Source organism: Grammomys surdaster, unplaced genomic scaffold, assembly GCF_004785775.1.
Source record: "Grammomys surdaster isolate TR1022 unplaced genomic scaffold, NIH_TR_1.0 137, whole genome shotgun sequence".
NCBI classification, from domain to species: domain Eukaryota; kingdom Metazoa; phylum Chordata; class Mammalia; order Rodentia; family Muridae; genus Grammomys; species Grammomys surdaster.
In genome coordinates, this window is record NW_021604595.1 from 11,952,790 (window position 1) to 11,979,082 (window position 26,293).

Genomic DNA, 26,293 nt, shown 5'->3' on the forward strand with positions numbered 1-26,293 from the left:
CCAACCAACCAACCAACCAACCAACCAACCAACCAACCAACCAACCAACCAAGCAGCATTCACTTTCACCTGTGAAGCCTGCGGTGACACAGTACATTCTGGTGGTGAGGAAGGAAAGCTGCTTGGATTACTGTGGCCAGGAAGCAGAGGAAAGCACTAGAATCTGATATTCCAGCAAGAACACACCCCCAGTGACCCAATCCTCCAGGCTCCACCCCCACATTCTACTTACTCAGCAATGCCACTATCAACCTGGGACCAAGTCTTTAATGTATGGCCTTTGGGGGGACACATTTAGGATTCAAACCATAACAAGGTATTTTGAATGACACCAACTAGGCCAGCACCTGCAGGAACAATTCTGCACTGACCTAGCTTTGAGTTCACATGGTTTAACCTTGATGCTGAGACAAGAGAAGGTTTTTTTGTTTGTTTGTTTGTTTGTTTGTTTGGATTTGGTTTTTGGAGACAGGGTTTCTCTGTGTAGCCCTGGCTGTCCTGGAACTCACTCTGTAGACCAGGCTGGCCTCGAACTCAGAAACCTGCCTGCCTCTGCCTCTGAGAAGGTACTTTTTTTTTTTTTTTTTTTTTTTTTTGTTGGTTTTTCGAGACAGGGTTTCTCTGGGTAGCCCTGGCTGTCCTAGAACTCACTCTGTAGAGCAGGCTGGCCTCGAACTCAGAAATTCGCCCACCTCTGCCTCCCAAGTGCTGGGATTAAAGGTGTGCGCCACCATCGCCCGGCATGAGAACGTACTTTTTAAAGGTAAAGTAATAAATACACATAAACCTGTCTAAGCGAGCCAGAAGAGCCGGAAGATACTCAAATGTGCAGAGATGATAAATTTGCTCCCAGTTAATATAACCTGGGCTTTTTAAGAACTCCTTTTTGAACTTTAAAGCAGAAGCATGTTCCGACTTACAACCAGAGTCTGGTGGCACTGACATAACACCATCAGACAAGCAGCTGGAAGTGCAGTCTAAGCGGAAACCCTGGGATGCTGTGTGAGAGTGTCTGCTGCAAGGATCAACACAGCCATTTGTAACAGAAAATAGTAAAGGTTTTTTAATACTTGGTAACTTTTTTCAATGTGTGTCCTTTAATTTTCTTTCCTACCAGTAAGTCTACTCCACCCACGAGTCTCCTCAGTTACTGCAGTGGGCTGTGGCTTTCTTGGGTCATAAACCCAAAGTCACCTTTCACTACTCGAACTCACTTGTGGCCTTAAGCTAACTCCACATCCACCAGCACCCTTCAATTCTCTACAAGTCAGATCCTGCCGCTCCTCCGCTAAAAACCCCATGAGCTGTGCACTATCAGATCGCCCCTTGATTCTGATGCTGCAGCCCCATTTCTGACCGTTGCACACAGCCTTTTGTTGCAGGGCCTTCCCATGGCTGTGTGCTCTGATTGGGGTATTCTTCCTTCCCAATGTACCTTGGCTTTGTTGTTTGTATCCTCATCTGCTTAACTGGTCCAGTCTGGCTGGAACCCACACTCCTTCCATCAGCCACCATAGTACCAGGAAGCTCAGTGTGACTCATGTCCAATATTTAAGTTGCAAACTTGTGCCTCTCTAGGTTTTCTCTTTATTCAGTATTATTTCTCTGCATATAATGTATAACCTCTGGAAAGAATGTTACTTTTTTTAATGTTTCATTTCCTTAAAAGGAAAACTACCCGAAGGAAGTAATTTGGTTTTATTCATAGCTATATCCCAGTACCTAAAACACCTAAATATCTGATGAACAAATGGCCATGCCAAATGGCTGGGTGTGAAACGGCATCTGAACTGGGAGGTCTAGCTGGAAAAGCGTAGGAGAGATGAACCAGGGTCCTATGAGAGCAAGCCCCAGAACACACAGGAACAGGACTACAGGAATGGGCATAATAGCCAGATGACGCTCTCAGAGGGAAACTCCAAGCTGATTTCAGATGTGTCTTTGGCACAGACAAAGAAAGCAAATGTTCCCACGTTTGTCCAAGTGTCTTTACACTCACCTTTATAAAGGCTGTGGATGCTCGTCATAAACATTTGTGTTCTGATACTTCTGAAAAAATGTTTGCAAGATAAAAATATAAAAATAAAATATACAAAGTTCTTCATTAAAATAGTACCTTAATAAGTCCATTTAAAAGCAGAGCCAGGAATGGATCCTGACATAATAGGCGCAAGGTTTTTGAAGCAATCATATGACCACCCCCAGCCTCCCCCTGACAGTGAGACGGTAAAGAATGTCCTCCAGGAACTTCTACTTCAGGGTTAAGAAGTAGCTGAGGGATGGCTCCATTCTATTTGCCTTTTTTGGCCTTGGCTGTTTTTTCCTTTCTTTTTTTTACATGTTTAGGGATTTTATTTTTTCTCTTCTCTCTCTGGGCTTCTTTGACCATCTTTTTTCTTTCCTGTAAAAAACAAACAACCCACCCCCAACAAAATTTCATTCATTCAGTGTATTGAAATTCTTTAGAACTAAATTAAAATTAATATGTTAAGCAGATAAAAGTATATGTAGCATAAAAAAAATCACAATTACAGGTTAGCGAGTACAACTTTGCTTTGCGGCTCCCTGCATCTCACTTCTCCCGGCCCCTCCCCTCCTTTCATATCCCCGCCTTCTTTCCTCAAGAGGGTCTCACTCATAATTCAGACTATCCTTAAACTCCTGAGGCTCAAGTGATCTTCTCCCCGCTCAGTTTCCAAGTGCTGGGACAATAGGAACCTGTCATTATATTCAGGTGACCTTTCTTCCCCAGCTCCCCAACCCCAGCCCATCTACTACTAAGCTACACCCTGTCCCTTGACCTTGTCCCTTGAAATTATAGACAGTCAAATCAATATCCCTGTATATGGGACTTGATGTTTTAAGTTTTAAGAGAAAAAATGGTTAGAAAGAAACAAACACTTGCTTCTAGTAAACGGACACAGTGTGTGCTCTGTGTGATGTTAAAGCTCCTAACAGCAGCCACGTCTCTAATTTACTGCACAAGTAAAGTCTGTGTTTAGTTACGGAAACTACAGGTAGAGGCAGCATGGATGTTTGAGGGCTCCCACACTCAAGAGGAGTAAGATCTTGACTAACCTTTTTATCGATGTCAGGGTCAGCAAGATGGTTTCTGCATCCGGCTTGATCTTCCTGCTCTTCTGAGTATGTGTCAGAGCACTCAGAGCTCCCAGCATCGTCTGAACCAAAACAAGTCTCTTCCTTAACTTCACTTTCTAGGAGTGCAGGGACCTTGAAATTATTACAGGACAATGTTATTTGAAGCCATGTACTTCAATTTGTAGTCAACATGCTTATGCCATCATTTACATCAGTATGTCAGATACTCTTTCAAGTTAAGCACTGAGACATCAAAATAGAATCAACATTAGGGAGAACGATGGTAACAACCATTCACTTCGGTAGGACTCAAGAACATACGCAAAGGAATTAGCAAGGGTGTCCAATCTTTTGACAGTGCAACATGATGCTGTCATTTACAAATGTGTTGGGTTACATTCACAGCTATCCTGGCATGCATATCTGATTACTAGGTTATTTGGGTGGCCTAAATTAACAACACAACTCTGCTACTTTTGACGAGACAGATGACTGAGCTGGGATTTGGACAGAATGTAAAATTCAGAGGTGGTGGTGGGAGCAGTAGTGGTAGTAATGGAGTAGTAGTAGTAAAATCTATTTGGATGACTTCACAACTGTCTTCCTGTGTACTACACTACTATCAATAAGCTAACCTAACCAAAATGAACAGTCAATCAAGAGGAGGTCTCCTTTTCTCTGAAATTAACCAATTAGTTAACTTTTTGCTTCTTTTTTGAGACAGGTCTCATTAGACAGTCCAAGCTGATCTTAAACTTTCCATTTCCTTCTCTTACAGAGAAGTGAATGGGTCTGGGAACTGAACTCAGGTCCTCTGGAAAAGCAGCAAGATCTCTGAACTACTGAGCCAACTCTCCAGCCCTGACATTTTTTAAAAGTGATTTTAAAAACTACTATAAAAGGTATATGGCTATCATTAATTACCCCTGCATCAAAGAAGACCAGGATTCATGACAAATATCTCACATTTAACAGAAGAATTCAGAGACAAAATAAGTACATTTCCAAATGTAATTCTAATACCACTCTATTGTAACTTTCATATCTTCAAACTTTTATAAACTTCAAAAAGAGTATCCACAGGCTGGCAAGATGGCTCACCAGGTAGCCTGACAATCTAAGTTGGATCCCAAAGACCTCTGAGGTAGAAAGGTGTCTCCTGACCACCACACATGTGCTATGACATACTTGTGAGCACTCACACAAATAAATGAAGTATTTACAGAATAAATTCTGTTATAAAGCAATAACATATGTTTTCATACCTTCTGGACTCCTGACAAATCTTTTTTCAATCCTGTGACAGTCTGGTATAGAATCTTATAAACAAAAGGAAAATGAATATAAGTATAATAATAAATATACATATGTTAATGTATAAAAACCGACAATAATATGTATATGCTGTACCATTAAGCATGCTCCTATATAACACTGCTCCTGTGACTCTAAGAATGCGCTCAAAATCTATCACACAGTAATCCAGAAAGTATGGCCCATGTTTATTCTTGTGTCGCAGGTATGCATCTCTACAGGCTCAATACAATCAAACCTGGTCGTTTTCAGATGAGCTCCGCGACCCACAAGATGACAACAAATACTAATTTGGACTTTATTCAGTGAAATGTAACCCATTCCACAAACAATCCTATTCTACTCTCACCAGCAGATCTACATGGCAAACACTGTAGTTATTACTAACAGTGCTTTAAAGGGGTTGGAAAGACGGCTTAGCGATTAAAAGCGCATGCTGCTCAATGCTGAGAAGCAGAGCTAGGATCCCAGCACCTATATCCGGTGGCTCGGAAAGCTCCAAGGGCTCCAACACCCCTTCTGGCCTGGGAGCACACACTAATGTATACATGCAATCACACAGGCACATAGATTCTTTAAAAGTGCTTTTAGGACAGAGAGCTAGCTCAGCAGCGTAAGGCACTTGCCATGAGAACCTGACTGTGATCTGCAGAAGCCACACAAAGGAGAGAAGTGATCAACAAAGCTGTCCTCTGGCCTTCCTAAGGCACCGTGGCATGTGTGCTGACACATGTCTAACACACATGGTAATATATTCTTAATGCTTTTGTTTCATGCATGAAAATCTGGAGAACACTTCTTCACTCTTTATATAAAAACTTATATATAAACAGCTAAATTTTGCTACATGGCTGCAAAGCCTCAAGGGTTACTTTCTGGTCCATTAACGACAATAATTTTTCCCCAAGGGAACTGGAGAGATGCACTGTGGCTAAGCACTTGCTCTGCTCATGCAGAGACCGAATCTGGTTTCTAGCACCCATGCAGGGAAGCTTACAATCCCTCTTAACCCCAGCTCCAGGCAATCCTAACACCTCTGGTTTTCAAGGACACCAGCATTCCCTCATGTGTATATATCACCCTCTCACACATAATTAAAGATGATATAAATATTTTAAACATTCCTTCAAATACGTATGAATTGGAAGCACAGCATTATCAATCTACTACAACCACTTTTATTCCTCAACTTCGCCTTTTTACTAACTATAGTTCTCTGGACACATGCAATACATCACCACTCTCTTAAATGTCTTAGAGCCAACACGTACGGAAGCATGTTTGTACAAAGGGAGCTGACCGTCTCACTGGCAGCAGGCTACTCACATTGTCTTGCTGAGCACTCAAAGCCATGTCTTCTTCCTTTAACCTCACCATTATGTCCACGTCCCTCTCATAAGTCTTTACTTCATTTAAGGTCCTGGGAATATACGCTTGTTTGAACACCTAGGAAAAGAAAGCAAAATCAGACTGTTATTCCGGCAATCTTCCCATCATCCTTCAGTGTCCTTAGCTGGCCGGGCTGTGGTGGCCCACAACTTTAATCCCAGCACTCGAGAGGCAGAGGCAGGTGGATTTCTGAGTTCGAGGCCAGCCTGGTCTACAGAGTGAGTTCCAGGATAGCCAGGGCTACACAGAGAAACCTTGTCTCAAAAAAACAAAAACAAAAAACAAACAGTGTCCTTAGCTGTATCAATCATGCAGGAATGTATTATCATCTCCAACGCTGACTTTCACTCAACCTGTGTACACACTGATGTCATGTCTGCTATGTGGTAAGCTAAAAACAATTTGGTAAGCTAAAAATGAAATTTTACAACTGATTTAGGGAAGACAGGGAGTGTATTCCATTGATCCTTAGAGTAGCACTTCTCCCACACATGCACACTTCAAAGGGCATCCGAGGAAGGACAGGATAGACAGCAAGGACGGCCTGGCTGTGAACAACTGATACCCAGTACTCTTACTGTGTGGGAATATCTCTACCCAGCGGCCACAAACGTTTGAGAAAAATAAGCTACAATTAAAATAATAATAAATATAACAATAATAAACCTACTGTGAACCTTAACGAGCACATCTTGACTTGGTTTTCATTTTTTTTTTTTCTTTTTCTTTTTTCTTTTGATTTTCCAGACAGGGTTTCTCTGTGTAGCCCTGGCTGTCCTGGAACTCACTCTGTAGACCAGGCTAGCCTTGAACTCAGAAATCCGCCTGCCTCTGCCTCCCAAGTGCTGGGATTAAAGGCATGCGCCACCACCACCCGGCTCAATTTTAATATTTAACAAAGTATTTAAAGTCTGTTATAACACAATCAACAATATAGGCCATTTAAAAATTCATACTTGCAAATGAATATGCTTTTCCTTCTTGACTCACACCCCACAAGCTCTTTCAAAACTCTACTTGAACAACAGGCTAAAAGGTTGCTGAGTGCAGCAATATAACTGAATGTAAATTAAATACCGTGTGTCTAAAAATCAAGTTCATGCTTCATCAACCGCAACAAAACCTCGGGAAATCCTGTAACACAGAACCAGCTGGAAATGGTGGGACACACTCAGAGCTCTAGCCATCAGGCAGCTGAAGCACAAAGAGTGCTAGTGTGAGGCCAGCCTGGGCTGCGCATCAAGTTCTAAGACAGCCTGGTTTATATGAAAAGACCCTGTCTCAAAACACACAACAGAACACCCCAGAGTTCCAAGCAAAACCCACAAGTGTTCCCCAAGGCTGTGAATACGCAATAAACACCCACCTCTTCATCCACATGATCTTGGCTAGTCTTTTCTTCCTTGGTCCTTTGGGATGCTATTTCCATAGCCTTTGAAAGAAAGCAAAAAAATTATTTTCCTTTACATTTACCCTAGCAGACACATTTTCTATTTTGTAATGAACCGTTTGGTTTTTTTTTTTTTTTTAAATCTTCACAGGTGTCACATCTTCACACTTGTCTATCTAGTGAGCGTCTACAAAGTAGGCTAGCTCTCTATCAAATACTAGCTGGTCATTTAAAAAGAACTAGAATAAACTCCTCTAGCCTCGAGGTATCTTTAGTGCCTTCTTCAAAAGTCACCACGGGGTGTAGCTCTGGTAGAACACTGGCCTGGGATCTACAAAGCCCCACACCCAGCACCAGCATCACTCACACCCACACCCGACTCATGGCCAAGACAAGAATGATTTTTTTAAGCTTAATTTAAACTATTTGCAGAAATCTTTATCAGAAGAAAACTCAGACTAAATAATGAACCATTTCTTGAACCTTGAAAAGTCAGTGAAATGCATCACAAGAAAGGTAAACATGTTGTCCTAATGCCGCTACAGTACAGATCACCAAGAAAGTCGCTTGGACAACAGTTAACTGTAAGGAGACATAGACTCTATACAGGGTTCTTCTTCTGACTTATAAAAACAGTTCTCTAGTTAAAATATAGGGAGAGGGTCAGAGAGGTGGCTTGGTGGTTAAGAGCATGGACTATTCTTCCAGAGGACCAGAGTTCAATTCCTAGGACCCACACATTGGAGAGCTCACAACTGCCTGCTACACCAGCTTCAGGGATATCCAGGGCCTCTGGCCTATATAAGCATACACACACACGTGCATACCTATATGTATACAGATTAAAATAAAAGTATATCTTTCAGAAATATATAAAGAGAAGAAAAGAACATTTATTTTCTTTTTTTTTAAGTATAGAATCAATACTAATAGAGATAAAGAATGAATGAAAATGGCCCCCACAGGCTAAGGAGCAGCATTATTTGAAAGGATTAGGACATGAGGCCTTGTTGGAATAGGAGAGGCCTTGTTTTAGAAAGCGTGTCACTGAGGTGTTGTTAGGTTTCAGAAGCTCAAGCTAGGCCCAGTAGCTCACTCTCTCTTCCTGCTGCCTATCGATCCAATGCAGAACCTCTCAGCTACATCTCCAGCACCATGCCTGCCTCTGAGGCTACAGGCTTCCCACCATGATGGTAATGGACTAAACCTCTGAACTGTAAGCCAGCCTCAATGAAATGCTGTCCTTTATAAGTGTTGCTGTGGCCATGATTTTTCTTCTTTTTTTTTTTTTTTGGTTTTTTGAGACAGGGTTTCTCCATGTAGCCCTGGCTGTCCTGGAACTCACTCTGTAGACCAGGCTAGCCTCTAACTCAGAAATCCGCCTGCCTCTGCCTCCCAGGTGCTGGGATTAAAGGCGTGCGCCACTACTGCCCGGCGGTCATGATTTTTCTTCACAGCAAACAAAACCCTAAGACATGTAGTTGCCTAGTACAAAGTCAGGTACCAACAATATACAAATAAAAATTCTGTCCCTCAAGAGTTCATCATCTGCCAAACACGGTGGTGCACTATGACCCTGGCACTTGAGGCAGCAGCAGGAGGAGCATAAGGTCAGGTGAGCCAAGGCTACAAAGTAAGACGATCTAAAGGAAACAAAAACCCACAAAGAAACACACAAATAAATAGGCTGGAGATGTGTTCAGTTGCAAACTGTCAGCACAGCGTGCACTGAACCCTTGGTTTACCCCAGCACTGCATAAACTGGAACAGACGGTGTGCTGCAGTGATACTCTCAGAACCCAGGAGACAGAGGCAGGAGAACCACAAGTTCACATTCATCCTTGGTTTTACAGAGTCTGAGGTAGCGGGGATATAGAAAAAAAATACTGTCTCAAAAAAAAAAAAAGAGAGAGAGAGAAAACCATGCCCCTGAAATCACTGTTCCCCCTGAATCTCCCCTTGAGACAACTGTCTGACCCGAGTTTTAACATTCTCCAGACAGAGCAAGATGAACAAGGGCCAAGGTGGACAGGCACTCCAGGGGAAATGGGAACACAAGAATCTTGACTCAGAAGTGACACAAATGGATTATGTCAAAATATAAAACTTCTGTTTGGAGACCAAAGGGTACAGTCAGACAACACCCACAAAAGCAATGTGCAGGCATTTGTCTTGTCAGGAACCCTGGCTGTTCAGTTTTCACCAGCCTTGAGTTGGGGTGTTTTCTTCTGCCTGTGTGTTTGCCTTTTTCCCCAAGTTCCCAGCATGGGCTTCAGATGGCTCAAAACCACCTGTAACTCCAGCTCCAGGGGATCCAATAACGTCTGGCCTCCTTGGGCATCTACACACATGGAGCATATGGTCACACAAAGACACATATCTACATATTAAAAACCAATGTGATTTTACTTATTAGCAGTACCAAGAGAAGCAGAATGCAGGCAGAACAGTGGTTTCCAGGAGCTGGTGAGGGCTGGTAAGCACAGGTTCAGTACTTGATGATTAGAAAAAAAGTTCTGAAGACAGAAATCAGTGGTTTACACAATAATTTGAATGTATATAAGGTCATGCATGTTTTACCACACGCATGACAGTTTTCTCACTAAACATATGGAGGTTGACAGTTGTCACAATTTCTCTGTAATCTTGGCAGTTGAGGAAAGTCAAGAAACCTGTTTCTACTGACTTCTTTACTGTTTTTAATCTCACTGTGAAACAATAAGTGCTAAGAAGTTATTAAGATGAGTAACGACAATGAGCCAACTAATGACTGAACCCCTCAGCTACGCCACACGAAGGCAAGCCATCCTTACTCCTGCCCTCTCCTCAGCCCGTCTTACCTTTTCCAGGTAAGCGTCCATGTTGTCAGCGGTGACGGAGGGATCTGTGACGAACTCGAAGAGCTCCCGCACAGTCATCACAGCAACGGCATGCTTGAAAAAGAAATCTGTCGGAAGGAAGAGCATCAAGGACAGCTCTATAAAGGGAACAGTTACTACCCCAGCAGAGGAACAGAGAAAGAAATAACCATGCCCCATCTCCCGCCAATGGCTTAAGTGGCACTGTATTGAGCAATTCAGTAACAAGACTTGTTTGTCAGCACTAGGGCTCAAATGCATGGCCTTGCATGTGGCTTTCCACACGAGACAAATGTAGCATTCCTATGCCAGACTGCATTCCCACTTCAAGTGACAAGACCTTATCCCAGTGCTTCTCAGCCTTCCCAACACTGTGACCCTTTAATACAGTTCCTCATGTTGTGGTGAACCCCAACCATAACAATATTTTCTTTTTTTCTTTTTCTTTCTTTCTTTCTTTCTTTCTTTCTTTCTTTCTTTCTTTCTTTCTTTCTTCTTTTTTCTTTTTTTGGTTTTTCGAGACAGGGTTTCTCTGGGTAGCCCTCGCTGTCCTGGAACTCACTCTGTAGACTCAGAAATCCACCTGCCTCTGCCTCCCAAGTGCTGGGATTAAAGGCATGCGCCGCCACCACCGCCCGGCAGCATAACAATAATTTCATGGCTACTTCATAACTGTAATTTTGCTACTGTTATGAATCATCATATAAATATCTGATATGCAGGATATCTGATGTGACTCCTGTCAAAGGGTCATTTGACCTCCACAGGGGTTGAGACTCATAGGCTGAGAAATGCTGCCTTATCCCATATATGCAAGCACACTTTCTACTCACCATTGACATTGGCACAGTCTTTTCTCAAGAACTCCAATGCATGTGGGTGGTCATGCTCCACAGACTGGGAAACATCAATGATGTACACATCTCCACCATGGTACCTTGTGGGCAATAAGCACAGAAGTTGTACGTTACTACCATGCTCTTTTTTTTTTTTTTTTTAAATCTATTCTGAAATCAGTTATGGTGGTACATGCTGGCAAGATTTGCTGAAGGAGGCAGAGGAGGGAAGATCAGGCCAGAGTGGGCCACCCTGGGCTACACATTTTTAGCTAGGTGTAGTGGTACATTCCTTTAATCTCAGCACTTGGGAAGCAGAGGAAGGTGGATCTTGGTGAGTTCAAGGCCAGCCTAATCTACAAAGTGAATTCCAGTAAAGCCAAGCTATGAACAAAGATCCTGTCTCAAAAAACAAAAACAAATAAACAAACCAAAAAATCTATTCTCTTGTTTATTTTGGATAGGTTCTCTCTTTATAGCACAGGCTAGCCTCAAACTCTTCTCCTCTTGCCGCTGCTTTCTAAGTGCTGAGATTACAGTCATACAGGACTATACCTAGTTTTAAAAAAAGTCATCCATCTTAAGTAATTTATAAATGACTACAGCAGATGAAAAATGATCCTAACTAATGAAAGCTGAAAAAACAGAGAAAATTTCAAAGCCTATTATATTAAATCAGCTAAAAACGCTTCCCTCCTGATACCTTGTGCAGGGGATGGAAGCCAAAGCATCACACATACACAGTCTAGACAACTGCTTATCAATCAAGCTACACACTCAGTCCTCCACAGTGGTGTACTCTGTGGTCAGCGAAGACAGTGGCCACATCTTAACTCTTAGAGGGAAGCAAAACAGCACAGTGTGACATGGCAGATTAGGATTTTCTTGTACTGACGTATATGAAATAATTACAGTAAGTTTCCAGGAAACAAACCACACTCACAGCATGTTGAATTCACTGAGATCTGCATGGACAAGTCTAGCATCCTGATACATTTTCCTCATGTACTGAATGACCTGCAGGTACAACTCCCGTGCCTTGGACTCTGACAGCTGGACGTTTTTCAAGAGTGGTGCAGGCCTGGAGTGAAAAGGGAATGGAGATAAACACATCACCATCAGGTTTTCTGGCCTCACTCCACAGTGTCCACACACCTCTCTTCTGTAACTCGTCATGTGAACTGACAAGGGAATAACGAACGCCACTCCAAACGCTGACAGTTACAGGTGCTTTTCCAAAACCTTAATAAACTAAACATCCCTCAAAAGCACAGTTACTTTTGTTATTCTGAAGCACTTTGAAACCTCACAATGGTGAATCATAGCAATTATGCACTAACACAGGAATAATGAAGAGAAAAATGAGAAGTAATCACCTAGTACACGGCTCACATGGTTTCACCATAAAACTCTTTAACGTTCCACATACTTACATGTCATCCTTGCCAATAAAGCCCATGAGAAGAACATGACTTCTTAGCCTGATTGGTTCTGGACATGGTATGTTGGCTGTTTGTAGCCTGTGATGTAGATAAAGGACAATTGGAAAGTCAAAAGACAGAAACACATTAGAGCAGTTACAGACCGTGAGCTGACACTGCTATTAGAAAACAGCACCGAGCTCTCTGAACTACACTGCTACTTCATAACGAAGTCATTTTATTTTGTTTTTAGTTTTTTTGTTTTGGTTTTTCGAGACAGGGTTTCTCTGTGTAGCCCCGGCTGTCCTGGAACTCACTCTGTAGACCAGGCTGGCCTCGAACTCAGAAATCCACTTGCCTCTGCCTCTCAAGTGCTGGGATTAAAGGCGTGGGCCACCACCGCCCGGCTCCAATTCATTTTAAATGTCACCATTATGTGCCATCGAGAATATCAGAGCACGGATAAGCAAACCTGTAACACCCAATCTACTTCTAGAGGTGTTAAACACTGAAGAGAAAGTATACCTCAAGACTGATGAGACAGCAGCTATGTCAACAATTATCTTTTGAGTTTACTAATGTCTAAAATAAAGCAAATCACTACACACACCTCAAGGCCAGTTACACACAGGAATATTTCCAAAACAAATGGTGCTGGCTTAATAGCAAACTGTAACTATGGATAACACATAAAAAGTTAAAAGACATTGGAAAGGGAGAGGAAAGAGCCATAAACTTTGAGAAAACTAGCTAAGTGTCCTTTCTTTACAGTAGTTTCAGAAAAATGACTATACGAATCTGTCCTACACTGGACTGAATAAGAGAAGCAAGTGACTAACCAGAGCCAAGAGCCTGACAACATTTATCTATAACCCCTGGTTTGGTTTTGTTGTTGTTTTTGCTTGTTTCGTTGTTTTTTTGTTTGGTTGGTTTTGAGCCAGGGTTTCTCTGTATAGCCCTGGCTGTCCTGGAACTCACTCTGTAGACCAGGCTGGCCTTGAACTCAGAGATCCACCAGCCTTTGTCTCTCGAGTGCTGGGATTTAAGGTGTGAGTCACCACTGCCCAGCTCCCCTGTAATTTTTTCAAATGACAGTCTTACCATTATTATTACTGTCTTAAAATCCTATAAAAAGCCTTATCTCAAAACAAATTCTACATGTTTTCACATGGCTTCAGACTCTTCAGAATAGCAAAATTTGTCTATATCATTCACCATAATAATAGAGCTACATCGTCTAATGGGTCCCGTCTGCTTGGAAAGGGCAGAGCACAGATACCCAGACAGACATGGTTAAGCATATGCACTACAAACCACCTCACACACCAGCAGTTACCTGCGCAAATTCCTCATCTCCTTCTCTGCCCATGTCTTCACCATTTTTCTAGGGTTTCCTTTACAATAGCCACGGCGGAACCTAGAGCAAGCAAACATCTGTTAATCACCGAATTATACTACTTTAGCACTTGAGGGAAAAGGAATTCAAGAATCTGGGCTCACCTGAATTCCCCAGTCACATACTTATCACGATCTTTGAACATCAAAATAGAAGTTTTGTATATTTTGATTGCTCTGCTCTCTCCACTGGATGTGCTAGCATAGTATACATTAGCCTATTTTAAGAAAAAAAAAAAAACATGTTAAATAACTAGTGTCAGTGATTCTAACCTCAAAAGTAAACTGAAATAACGACACCACTGTCCTCTCTTGAAGGTGTGAATTAAAATAGGAAACATTGTATGACAATAAATATACCTCTAGCACACATTCGTATGTCACCCTGTGACATTCTGGTCAATGGCAGGCCCTATATGCCAGAGTGGTCTCAAGAGACCTTATCTCCGGGCTGGAGCGACGATGGCTCAGCAGTTAAGAGCACTGACTGCTCTTCCAAAGGTCCTGAGTTCAATTCCCAGTAACCATATGGTGGCTTACAACCATCTGTAATAGGATCTAATGCCCTCTTCTGGTGTGTCTCAAGACAGCTACAGTAGTGTACTCACATAAATATAATAAATAAATCTAAAAAAAAAAAAAAACCTTAAAAAAAAAAACCCAGGCCTTATCTGTAGTGATGCCACAGCAGTCTTAGGTTCCTAGTATACAAAACTGCTTAATGACCCACTCTCCCAACATAGCCTATTGTTACAAGAGGCACACAAGATACAGAAAAGCCTCACACATATATCTCTGATGAAGATTTTCTTACATCTAATTAACATCCACAGAAAATGAGCTGCTAACTGTGGTGGTCTGACTGAGAAATGTCTTCCACAGGTCACGGGTCTGAAGCCCTGGCCCGTGGGTGTGCTTATGTTCAGAGCCTGTGGGACTCTGAGAGGCACAGCTTTGCTGGAGGGAGCATGTCACAGGCGGCAGGCTTAAAATGAACAGCCTGGGCTGCGTCTAGCTCACTCTGCTTCCTGCCGCCGTGCTCCTCCCTGCCATCAGGGACCCTCGATCCTGAACCCTAAGCTGAAATAAACGGTCTTCCTTAAGCTGTTCTTGGTCATGTATTTTATCACAGCAAGGGAAGAATAACATGACTGTTTTTTTCTAAGGTCACGCTTAGCCTTTAAACACAGTACATAGGAGGCATAGGAGTTCAAGGCCAGCCTGGTCTACAGAGTGAGTTCCAGGGTACCAGGACAGCCAGGGCTACACAGACAAACCCAAACCCTGTCTAGAGAAAAAAATGTCACTTATTTTTCTAGACTTACAAGTAAAGGAACAAGACTGGCTAAAAGAAATGAGCCCATAAACCTCATTCGTTAGCAGTAATTTTAAATCGGGACTCAGGACCACAGTAATCTGACAATCTAAGCTCACTGCTCTACACACAAACCTGGGAAAACAATAAAGCAATCACAGTAAGTTACACATACAGTTTCTTATCAACTGACTACCAAGCAAGATAATTCTAGATACATTGTTAATAAACTATCTGGTATATATAGCTTTTTCTCTCTTTTTTCTCTGTGTAGTCCTGAGTACCCTAGAACTTGCTTTGTAGACCAGGCTGGCCTCAAACTCACAGAGATCTGACTGCCCCTGCCTCTGAGGGCTGGAATTCAAGGTGTATGTCACCACAGCCAGCTTGCTTTCTTTTTTGACAGGGTTTCTATAAGTAGCTCTAGTTGGCCTAGAATTTGCAATACAGACCATGCTGGCCTGGAACTCACAGAGATCTACCTGATTCTGCCTCCCAAGAAATGGGATTAAAAGTGTATGCTATAGTGCTTGGCTTTCTTTTGCCTTTAAGGCACAAATTATAAAGAGCCTTAGTTTTTCTGGGTATTTGAAACAAGAAAATTAATATGAAAATACTGTTGCCGGGCGGTGGTGGCGCATGACTTTAATCCCAGCACTTGGGAGGCAGAGGAGAGTGGATTTCTGAGTTCGAGGCCACCCTGGTCTACAGAGTGAGTTCCAGGATAGCCAGGGCTACACAGAGAAACCCTGTCTCGAAAAAACAAAAAAAAAAAAAAAAAGAAAGAAAGAAAAAGAAAATACTGTCACCCAACAAAAGCTCACTCACTTCTTTTCCAGTGCTTATGCAGCCATGTATCTCTGATATGTGGTCTTTATGCAACAACTTGAATAAAATCATCCTTGTTCTGGGATCCAAAACCTAAAAATTAAAAAAAAAATTTTTTTTAAAGTACAATCATGAAAACAAATCACACAAAATTAAAAAGCAGCAAATACACCAAGAGTGATCAAGATGGCTCAGTGAATGAAGGTGCATGCCACCAGGCTCGTGACCCAAGTCTCATTGCCCCAGAACCCACCAACATATAGGTGAGCGAATGGAACGAACCCTGACTTTCACAGAGGCCCCGTTGCACAGGCACTGCCTTCCCCATCATGCACACACACAGTTCGGTTTGGTCTCTGCTGCTGTGATAAACACTATGACCAAAACAATGTGGGGGAAAGGTTTGTCTCATCTTACTCTTGCAGAAAATAGTGCTCGGCTGAGGGAAGTCTGGGTAGAAGCTGGACGCAGGAACTGAAGCAGAAACCATGGAGGAAAGCTGCTGACCGGCCTGCTTTCTACACACTGCTCAACTTGCTTTCTTATACAACCCAGGATGCCCAGCTCATTCTTATACTACCCAGGTTCAGGGTGGCATCACCCCACAGTGGGCTAGTACACAAACTTGCCTACAAAGCCAATCTGATGGAGACAATTCCCCCCTGAAGGTTCCCTTTTCCCAGGTGGCTCTAGTTTGTAGTAAGTGGACAAAAACAAAAAGCCCAAACAATATAACATATAATAACAAGTTAACACTATAGATAACCACTTTTGTGTGCAATGACTTAATTGCACAAACAAAATTGCAGGTCAGCTTCTCCTCCCTTGAGGGTAAAGCACAAAAGAGGTGCTATAGGTCAAAAGGTTACAATTTCAAAGTGTGGAATTGTATATATACTTATGAGTTGAGAGCCCGGATATGCAGCAATGATAATAATCTAAACTTTTTTTTTTTTATCATTTTCTTCACATCAAAAATCTGGATCAGGTGGCATACACCTTTAATACTAGCTCTCAGGAGGCAAGAGGCAGGCCTATCTGTGTGAGTTTGAGGCCCTCCTGATCTACACAGCAAGTTCCAGGCCATCTAGAGCTGGTGTTCCACAGAATAAAGCTCATGTAATTTCTACACAAAGAGGTTTCTAATTAGAAATTTGAAGGTATCACCCTTTTTTCCCAGTTCCTTCATCTACACATGCCCCAGAACCATGGCAGCTACTCAACCTGCTTTATGGCAGACATTCAATCTATTTAACAAGAACGAAAATAAAATTCCTACAGACCCTGCTTAAGAAAGATTCTGGTCTAATAGTCTTTGTCTTCCAAACTTTTGAGAAGGAGGAAGCACTGTACAGTAGCTTCAAAGGTTATGGAAGCTATTCTGAAAGGGTTATGGCTCTACCTTACCTACTAGTAGTCATTTTATAGAGCAAAATGTCAACCACTGAACTTGAGACAGTGTTTACTCAGGAGTAATTTTAGGTAAAGTTAACACCAACAGGAAGCTAAAAACAAGACACAATTCAAAGAGAAAAGGAATGCTAATTTTGAAAAAGACTGTGAGCACTTCAAACATACCTGTTCTACAGTTGCTCTGTCGGCCTTATCTTTAATACGATACCTGAGTGGAACAAAAAAGTATAGCAGACATATTCAAAACTCAGTGAGAAGCCAGAATGAGCCTTCTACATGTGCACAATTTGGTGACAATTCTCAAGAAGTTTTTCATAAACAATATAATCTGATACAGACTCTTCACTCAGTTTAAGCTCCATTTCTCTGAACATGCAAGTTGGATCTCTTTAGCAGGCATGTCCAATCTTTTGTTATTTCTTTCCATTTTAGTTTTTTGATCTTTTTCACTTAGTTTCTATAAGTGAATGAAGAGTAGGTAAGAGCATACCACCCTGCATGCGATGGTCAGAACACAACTTTTGGGAGGTGGTTCTATCCTTCCACCACCAGGGATCACACATATAAACGCATATATAAATATACAGATGTGCATATATAATGTTATATATCAAGTATGTGTTTCACATGCACATAGAAGGGACAGAGAAAGGAGCAGACAGAAAGAGGCAGGAGAAGGAATTCAAATGTGGAAGTCTTCCCACGTCCTGGGGCATTAAGAAAGAGAGCAGCTGGAGTACAGTGACAGGGACGTGTGGAGTGTCCGTGCTGTCCTTTAATGACCCTACTTACTTATAAGGCTGTGTTTTTAGACCTTTATTTCAAAATAATTTCCAAAGGCAGACTCTGATTTGCTTCAGCCCATCCACTAGATAACGCAATTCAAAACACTAACTTATACTAACACAGGCTCAAATACAAAAAGTCAAACAGGTCAGTAAATATCAAATGGCCAAAGTGTCTCTCAGAAAGTTATCTCTGTGGATGCAGTAACAAACCAGAAAACAAAAAAACAAAAATAAAACAAAAAAAAAAAACCAACTGACTTCAATGCTCAGTCCTGACACCGATAGTGGATGAACATAATTTTCTACACTGCAATGATCATCCCAGTTATTATTATTATTAACACATAAGAAGTCAGCCAGACCTCAATCAGCCGGAATCTATAAATACTCATCCTGATTAAAACACATTTATGAACTTCACGAGATCGTATTTTTACTACTCAAGACTCATTTACTGTTTTGATTTGCACACACTAAGCTAATAAACAAAAGCACATTAACATCCCCTGCAGAACAACTACACTGCCCAGTCAAGAAATCAGTCTCTACCAGCTTTGTATTCAAACATTACTTACGATTCTGCTTCTTTCTGTCTCAATTTTACGGTGACTTTATTTATGACAGAATCAGTAACATTCAGCTTATCTAAAAAGACAAAAACTCACAATGTAAACAAGACAGTAACAGTAACCTCTACTTTTCTATACATTTTCTTAATAGAATTAGAATATGCCTAACTTATGAGGCAAGCAGTAAGTTAACTTAGTTCTTTACAGTGTGCATTCTCAGAACTATAGCATGCTTTTTGAACCAGAATTCTAAATTGTAGATATAAACAATACCCAAAAGCATTGGCTCTTTATAGTAAGTCTCAGATACTTAATGGTTTGTACAATACAGATAACACAACTGTCTGAATTCAAAGTTTAATTGTGCAAGCTTCAGTTTCTTATCACATTAGAGATATATCACGATGACTAGGAAATACTTACATACATTAATTTGAGACTTATGGAGAGTATGCACGAGACACTGGTAGGTTTACAGAGTCAAAATGCTCCAAGCAGAAAACCATGGCCTTGCATTGTTAAAGCCCTGTAGTCCAATCACGGCTGGCTTTCAAATAAACGATCAATACTGCCTAAATAAACAAATAACATTTCTAGGCTGTTCTAATACAAAAGGCAATGCAGAACAGAAAAGAATTGGGGTGAGCACATGAAACTTCATATTCCCACAACAGATGAAAACAGAGAATGAGGTCACTGAAAGTTACTTTCTTAATTCTATCCAGAGTCATTCATTGACTCTATCACTGAGCCAAATACATTCGCTTCTTCAGCTAACAAAAGTGTCCAACATTTGGAAGAATTTCTTCACCGCTCAGGCGAAATATTTTTTTAAAACTTACTTAGATTGATTTTATTTTCAAATCTTTGCAACGACTTGTCAACTGGAGTAGACATTTTGGCTGAATTGTAGTTAGAAGTCTGCCGATTTGCCTACAAGAAATTAGTTTAAAACATGATTAATCGTAAATTCAAGCTTAAGGTTCATAATTACATTTCTTTCTCCCTTATTTTGTATTACATTTTGGAGGAAGGGACACAACACACATGGAGCGAGAGAACAACTCTTACATGTTGATTTTCTCTTTCCACCCTGACGGTCCCAGGAACTGAACTCAAGTTGTCAGGCTCGACACCAACTGCATTTACTGCTGAACCATCCCCCTGCTCCAGCTCAGTCAGCTGTTAAAGCATCACTACATGTAGGAGTGTACTAGAAGAGAAACAACCTTTGAAAAGACTTTTTTTTAGGTTCCTAGAGCTGGAGAGCTGGCTCAGCAGTTAAGGACACTGGCTGCTCTTCTAGAAGAGCTGAATTCGATTCCCAGCACCTACATGACAGCTACACCATCTGTAAGTCTCATCCCAGAAGGATCCAAAACCTTTTAATCTCCTTGGGCATTTCATAAACTGCTTGCACATGGTCCAGATACATATGCAGGCAAAGCACCCACACATAGAAAAAAATAAAATAGGAAAAAAAGGCATTTCAAAAAGAAGGCTAAGGTTACTAACCACAGAACACAGGCCACACGTTATGTTCTTCTCTTCAATGTATTTTTTGTTATTATGAATAATAACTAAGTTGGATTTTTAAAATGTAATTGACTTGTACATTTGATAGTTGAGTATTCACTTACCTTCAAAGTGTTTAGTAAAGAGCTAAGGCTAGTACTAAATTCATTTTTTTTTAGATTTATTTTTATTTATTTTATGTATGTGAGTACACTGTAGTTCTCTTCAGACACACCAGAAGAGGTACCAGATCCCTTTACAGATGGTTGAGAGCTACCATGTGGTTGCTAGGAATTGAACTCAGGACCTCTGGAAGAGCGGTCAGTGCTCTCAACCACTGAGCCATCTCTCCAGCCCCCCTCACCCTTAAATTCATTCTTAGCCCTGTATTTTAAGCCTGACACTGCAAGAAAGGGAATGGGGAAAGATAAGTATGAGGTCCAGCACTTACTCTGGTGTTCTGTATAACCGTAACACCCAAGAAAAGCAGAAGCCATACCTAAAACTCACAGAGAATGCAATATAGATTTTAAAGACGGGCTCCCAGCCAGGCAAGTACTGGTGCATGCTTTTACTCCCAGCAGAGACAGGTAAATTTCTCTGAATTTAAAACCAGCCTGGTCTTCAGATCGAGTTTCAGGGTGGCCAGGGATACAGAGAAATCCTGTCTCAGGGAGGGGAAAAAAAATTAAAAAATGGTACTCAACAATTGCTGATTCCCTTTTACTATGTCTCGGCATGAAACTCTGAGGCTTGGTTGTCTTATCTGTAAAGAACTTAAAAGATTTTCTACCAAATTTAACATAAACCTTGTTTTAGAATTAGTTATCTCGCTTTATTTGTATGAATGTTTTGTTTACACGAATGTATGTGTACCACATGGTGTCTGGTACTTATAGATGCCATAAGAGAGCACTGGATCCCATGGAACTCGAATTACAGATGATTATGAGATGCCATGTAGGTGCTGGGAATTGAATCCAGGTCCTTAGCAAGAACAACACATGCTCTAACCCACTGAGCTATCTTCTCAGCCCCTTTAATTTAACTTTTAAAATAACTTTTGGCTTTGGGATACAGATGTAATACAGTACTTGACCAGTAGGTAAAGACCCTGGGTTTGATTCCTAGCACCACAATAAGTAAAAATCAGGCCATGTTTCCTATCACATACATGCCAAACTGACTGATTTGACTTTTGTAGTGCTGGGATGCACAGTAGGCAAATGCTCCAAAAATGCACTGCATCCCCAACAAAACAATTACTATAATCACCAGCAACCAAAAGTTAACAGAAACATTAAATATACATACATCATAACACAATCCATGCTGAAATGATCCAAAGTCTCTCCAGTGACTCAGTGTAGGGGTTACCAAAACTTACTTTGGATTCCAGGCTGGCCTTGAACTTGTGATCCTTCTACCTCTTCTTCACAGCCCAGCTATACTTCTCTAATTACCAATGAGTTTCAATGTTTTCCCTCCTGCTGTGCTGGGAAGCCAGGGACAGACCCCAGAATCTTTCGTATGCTAGCCAAATGCTTTATAGTTGAGCTACATTCCCAACCCCCTTTCTGTTCTGTAAATGGTCTGCAGTTAACAGCTTAGTCATGACCTTTCCTTTATATATTTTTAAATTCATTCATCCTGATACCTCAGTAACTCTTTAACATTTACTGATGATCAAAAGAATCCAAATACAAGAAATTGTGAGAAATATGAAAAAGCACAAAGAAAGAAAACAAATTAGTAAAAGCTGGAGCTCGAAGACAATATAACCCACAAACCACAAAGTCTTTTTTTAAAAAACTACATGGGCTGGAAAGATGGCTCAGCCCACAAACTACTGTCATTCAAGCCTGAGGACCTAAGTTCAGTCCTTAGCATCCACACAACAAGGCAGACGCAGAGGTCAACATCCGTGATCCCAGCACTGGTGGAGCTGAGAGAGGAGGGTCTTAGGAAGTCGCGAGCCAGTGGCTGACTAAATGGTGAGCTCTGGGCTCAAGTGAGATGGCTCAAAAGATAAGGTGGAGAGGCTGGAGACAGCTCAGAGATATTAGGACTGGAACTGGATCCCAGCACACACATAAGAACCTGTTTAGAGCCGGGCAGTGGTGGCGCACACCTTTAATCCCAGCACTTGGGAGGCAGAGGCAGGTGGATTTCTGAGTTCGAGGCCAGCCTGGTCTAAAGAGTGAGTTCCAGGACAGCCAGGGCTACACAGAGAAACTCTGTCTCAAAAAACCAAAAAAAAAAAGTTTGGATGTTGTGGATCCCCAAAACATCTGTAAGTCCCGCTCCAAGAAGTGTCCACTTCTGCCTTCCCCACATGCACACAGGTGTGTGTATACACTCATGCAGACACATCCACACACATAAAGAAAAGATAAAGTGGAAAACTAGTGAGGAAGACACCTGATATCACACACACACACACATACACACACGGAAAACATAAGCAGATAACACAGATTTACAGAGTCCATACATACCTGGTAGTTACTGCTGCCATTCCAGGTACAACCCTTGGTGAGTTTTCCAGTCCCATCGTCCAAGTACCAGTCAGAGTCATAATCATAGTCATCTTCCTCATTAATCTCATCTTCGCCCTTCATCTCTGCTGCATCATTCTCAAGGTTTTTAAGTAGAATGCCATCTTCTCCTGCATGAATTGACTGCACTTCTTTGTTTTCACTAGGAATAAGAATGTTCTGGCATGTTTATTCAGCCCCTAAAAGGAAAAACACCCACATACACACACAACTAAAGATTCCCTTACATTTCCCAATCTGCTCCATCTTCTTAGTATCAAGGTCGTCTGTCTCCCTGTCTGCAGCAATGCTTTACTCTCCACGCCCTCGTACTACTTAGTCATCTGGTGTTGGCTTTGCTTTTGCCTTAAGTCAAGCTAGAATTTACATTATCATCTTGGGTAAATGAACTGACTCCGACCAGTGCACAAGACCAGATCATTCATATTTTAAGGGTGTGTGTATCAAAATCTGCCTTTCCTTGAACTCTCTGTAATACCAGGAGCTGTAGCAAGACACTTCTAAGACACAAATAACTCAAAATCACCTTCATTTATAAAAGGAAGCAATGATAGAGAGAGGCCCAACACTACACAGTGAAGTTGGCCAAGTAGAGGACAACAGAAGAGGGAACTATCGAGAGAAGAGGTCCAGAGTAATCAAAGTACAACCAATGAGGGGAGAGGTTCACAAGAGAATGCAGACCCTGTTGTTACCAGATCTTCCTAGTTTTACAAGCTAAAACACTGGATGCTTACGTAATTTTCTTTTTCACATAACTGGCAGGTTCAATATTGTTAAAAAAAAAAAAAACATTGTGCATTTCAAACAAAACACATTTACCCCCTAAATTCAATAAAATTCAATTCAGTGTTGCCAGCTTTGACCTCTCATGCAAAGAACAGGCCAGGAATCACATAAAACAACTAATAATAATACCACTTAAAAAGACATAAAGCCTGGTTCAGCAGCACTCAACACCAAGATCAGCATGAGCCCCTGGACAAGGACAACATACAAATAAGTTAGTTAGGTGGTATCCTGGTTCTTTTCTTTAAAGACAGGGTCTCACTATTTAGCCATGGCTGGCCTGGAACTTGCTATATAGACCAAGCGGGGATTGAATGCAAAGATTTACCTGCCTCTGCCTCCCAGGTGCCAAGATTAAAGATGTGTGTACCTCCCCTGACTATAAAAAGAGCCATTTTTTTTTTCTCTTAGTTGCCCTTTTGAGGTAAGCACTCCACCATAGAACTAATCCCCAGCACCTCACCCCACCCCACCCCACCCCTTGGTTGTTTTGTTTTGTTTGAGACAGAGTCTCACTGTTGGGTCTGGCTGCCCTGGAAGGCACTAAGTAGCTAGGGCTGACCTTGAAATCATCGACTTCAGATGCTTCTGCTTCTAGAGTGCTGGGATTAATTATGTTGCACCACACCTGGTACCCCTCTATTTCTTAAATAAATAAATAAATAAATTGAGTTGTCAACTCTAACTTATTAATTGGCTACAGCCCACAAGGCTTTACGTGCCCACAGGCATGAGTAGGAAGAGAGATAACCGTTTAATAACTGCAATTTACTAAGACTTCACAAGTATAATATATAAATTACTCTTCACTTACACGTCTAATAATCTACACAGGTATGTTAAAGGCACAACAATGTGAAAGGTCCTGGTGTCCTCAGTCTCAACTACTCAATCCTCTGCGGTGACAATGTCTTGTACAGACACCACCATCAGCCTCTACCTACTTACCAGATAGCACTAGTATACTCCACCCTCAGCCCAGGGGTAACATATAAAACTGTCTCTGGAGAGTGCCAAGACTCTTTGGTGCAGTGGCAAAAATCACATCCAGCAGAGGACCACTGGTGGAGTCTCACCATACCCGGTGTGTACCGGGCCTATGGGCAAAGCACGCTTGCTTCTTCTTCCCGCTTAAACGCTTCAGTAAGGATTTCTGTGAGATGATCAGTAAGCAGACGAATGGAAATCTCCAATTTCTCCTGCTAATTCCTACTATATGTTAGTGATCACTCATTTTTTTTCCTTTGTACTATTCACCAATTTTAATTCAAATAATTTACCGCATTGCTAATATCAATTTCCCCTAGCAGAGGACAACCCTTATGGCAATCAAAAATGGTAGTCACCAATATTTCCCTAACACTAGATTTGACACACAGAGTGGTCAATACATGTTTATCAAAACCGCTCACGATTGATGAATAAAATCTACGTGATTTTATTCTTTGTTGTTTTCTTTTCTTTTTAACGGGAAGTTTTCCATCACCGCTTTCTTTGGACCTCACATCCAATTTCACCACAAAACCTCAACACTGCTACCTCAAAGTCGTTTTATGACCGTTGCTCTAGGAGCCATCGTGTTCAAACCTGGTTATTTTATTTATTTTTTTTTTTTACTGGTTCTCTGCTCCACTCCTTCTCTCCAAGAACATCTACGTAACTCACCAGTTCCTTTAATGACTTCCTGTCGCTGCTAAAAGCCCCCCTCTGGCCTATAAGACCTGAACAGTATTTTAACTTCTCAGTTACTTGTAAGGCTCTACCTGGCTGGTTTCCCTTTTTGCCTCAATTCTCTCCGCTGCGTTGTAGACGCTAGCCTCTTGGTCTGCCCTCCTTTCCAAATAGACGGTAGAGACTTGATTTGTCTTGTTCATCATCACTATCGCCTGCGGAGGTAAAACTTTTGCTGACTGTGTGTGGAACCTTGTATGTAGAGAGAGAGAAAAAGCCCCACGTTTCTCAGTGGTCCCCACTCTTACTTCTCTGCTGAACATTCTGGGAACCACTGACAGGTAGCTTTCACGAACTGCCCAGCTATGAGGACAGACCCCGAGAAAAAAATCCAAACCCGTCAGGTGTCAGCTCCGAGTCGAATGCGGAGCTGGCGGAATCTGAGGAATAAGTGTGTCATCTCCGGCCGCCTACCTGTCTGAGGAATCCGCGTCGTCAAACTGTCCAGGGACCACCGAGGCCATCCTGTCCAGACTGCAGTCCATGACTAGTGGTGTGAGCCTTCGGCGCCCCTCAGGCTGCGAGCGGAAGAGACGGCTTTCCACCTAGCGAACCCAACCGCGTCTCCGCGATTCCGGCCTCTCAAATCCCTCGGCAACTGCCAGGCTCAAAACAGCAAACAGGCGCCACGGGGTGTTAGGATACAGGGTTTCTGCAAACACGGCCACCGACAGACCGGAAGTTCAACGCCGGAAGTATGCCCCAGAAGTACCTCGCCAAACCCTAGTGCCCTCAGGGAGCATGCGCGTTACGGTGGCCGGGAAAGGCCAATTCGCGATGTGAAGTGGGCGTGGTGCGTTGTTTATGGAGTGAGATGTGTATCACGCGTTGCTTCCAAGACTATCGTCCTTGCTCCATCATGGGTTTTCCAGTCATGGAAAGTCAGCCTGTTTTTCTCTGGATGCTCCTGAAGACTTGCGTCCTCTGACCTCCTTCGTGCAGACTCCTGTGTGGTCCAGAGGACGTCACACTGGGGCGTTCGAGCGCTCTGCGACGCACCAGTCGGTGCCCTCGGTGGGGACGGTTGGAAGGAGTTCTCCCTCCCGCGGAGCCGGTGTGCGGGGAGGAAACCCGGAATCCTTAGC

At 42.0% G+C, this 26,293-nt stretch overlaps 1 protein-coding gene across 2 annotated transcripts in view; it reads right to left on the reverse strand.

The window, feature by feature from the left end:
- Positions 1 to 25,875, reverse strand: part of Riok1 (RIO kinase 1) — a 26,633-nt gene extending 758 nt beyond the window's left edge. Inside the window, exons 1-17 of one of the 2 annotated variants that reach the window (XR_003710829.1) lie at positions 25,623 to 25,875; positions 22,629 to 22,830; positions 19,458 to 19,548; positions 18,622 to 18,691; positions 17,424 to 17,466; positions 15,846 to 15,938; positions 13,808 to 13,920; positions 13,644 to 13,724; positions 12,320 to 12,406; positions 11,830 to 11,967; positions 10,884 to 10,987; positions 10,033 to 10,139; positions 7,169 to 7,234; positions 5,740 to 5,859; positions 4,365 to 4,418; positions 3,079 to 3,231; positions 2,000 to 2,401 (exon numbers count right to left, since the gene is read on the reverse strand). Coding sequence is in view for 1 of the 2 variants with exons in the window: in XM_028763274.1 (XP_028619107.1) it covers positions 2,291 to 2,401; positions 3,079 to 3,231; positions 4,365 to 4,418; positions 5,740 to 5,859; positions 7,169 to 7,234; positions 10,033 to 10,139; positions 10,884 to 10,987; positions 11,830 to 11,967; positions 12,320 to 12,406; positions 13,644 to 13,724; positions 13,808 to 13,920; positions 15,846 to 15,938; positions 17,424 to 17,466; positions 18,622 to 18,691; positions 19,458 to 19,548; positions 22,629 to 22,830; positions 25,623 to 25,693 (1,704 nt within the window). In the remaining variant the exon portion in view is untranslated. Of the gene's footprint in view, positions 1 to 1,632; positions 2,402 to 3,078; positions 3,232 to 4,364; positions 4,419 to 5,739; positions 5,860 to 7,168; positions 7,235 to 10,032; positions 10,140 to 10,883; positions 10,988 to 11,829; positions 11,968 to 12,319; positions 12,407 to 13,643; positions 13,725 to 13,807; positions 13,921 to 15,845; positions 15,939 to 17,423; positions 17,467 to 18,621; positions 18,692 to 19,457; positions 19,549 to 22,628; positions 22,831 to 25,622 lie in introns of those variants that run through there. The other variant, XM_028763274.1, reaches the window with a different exon arrangement.
- Between the last annotated feature and the right edge of the window lie 418 nt (positions 25,876 to 26,293).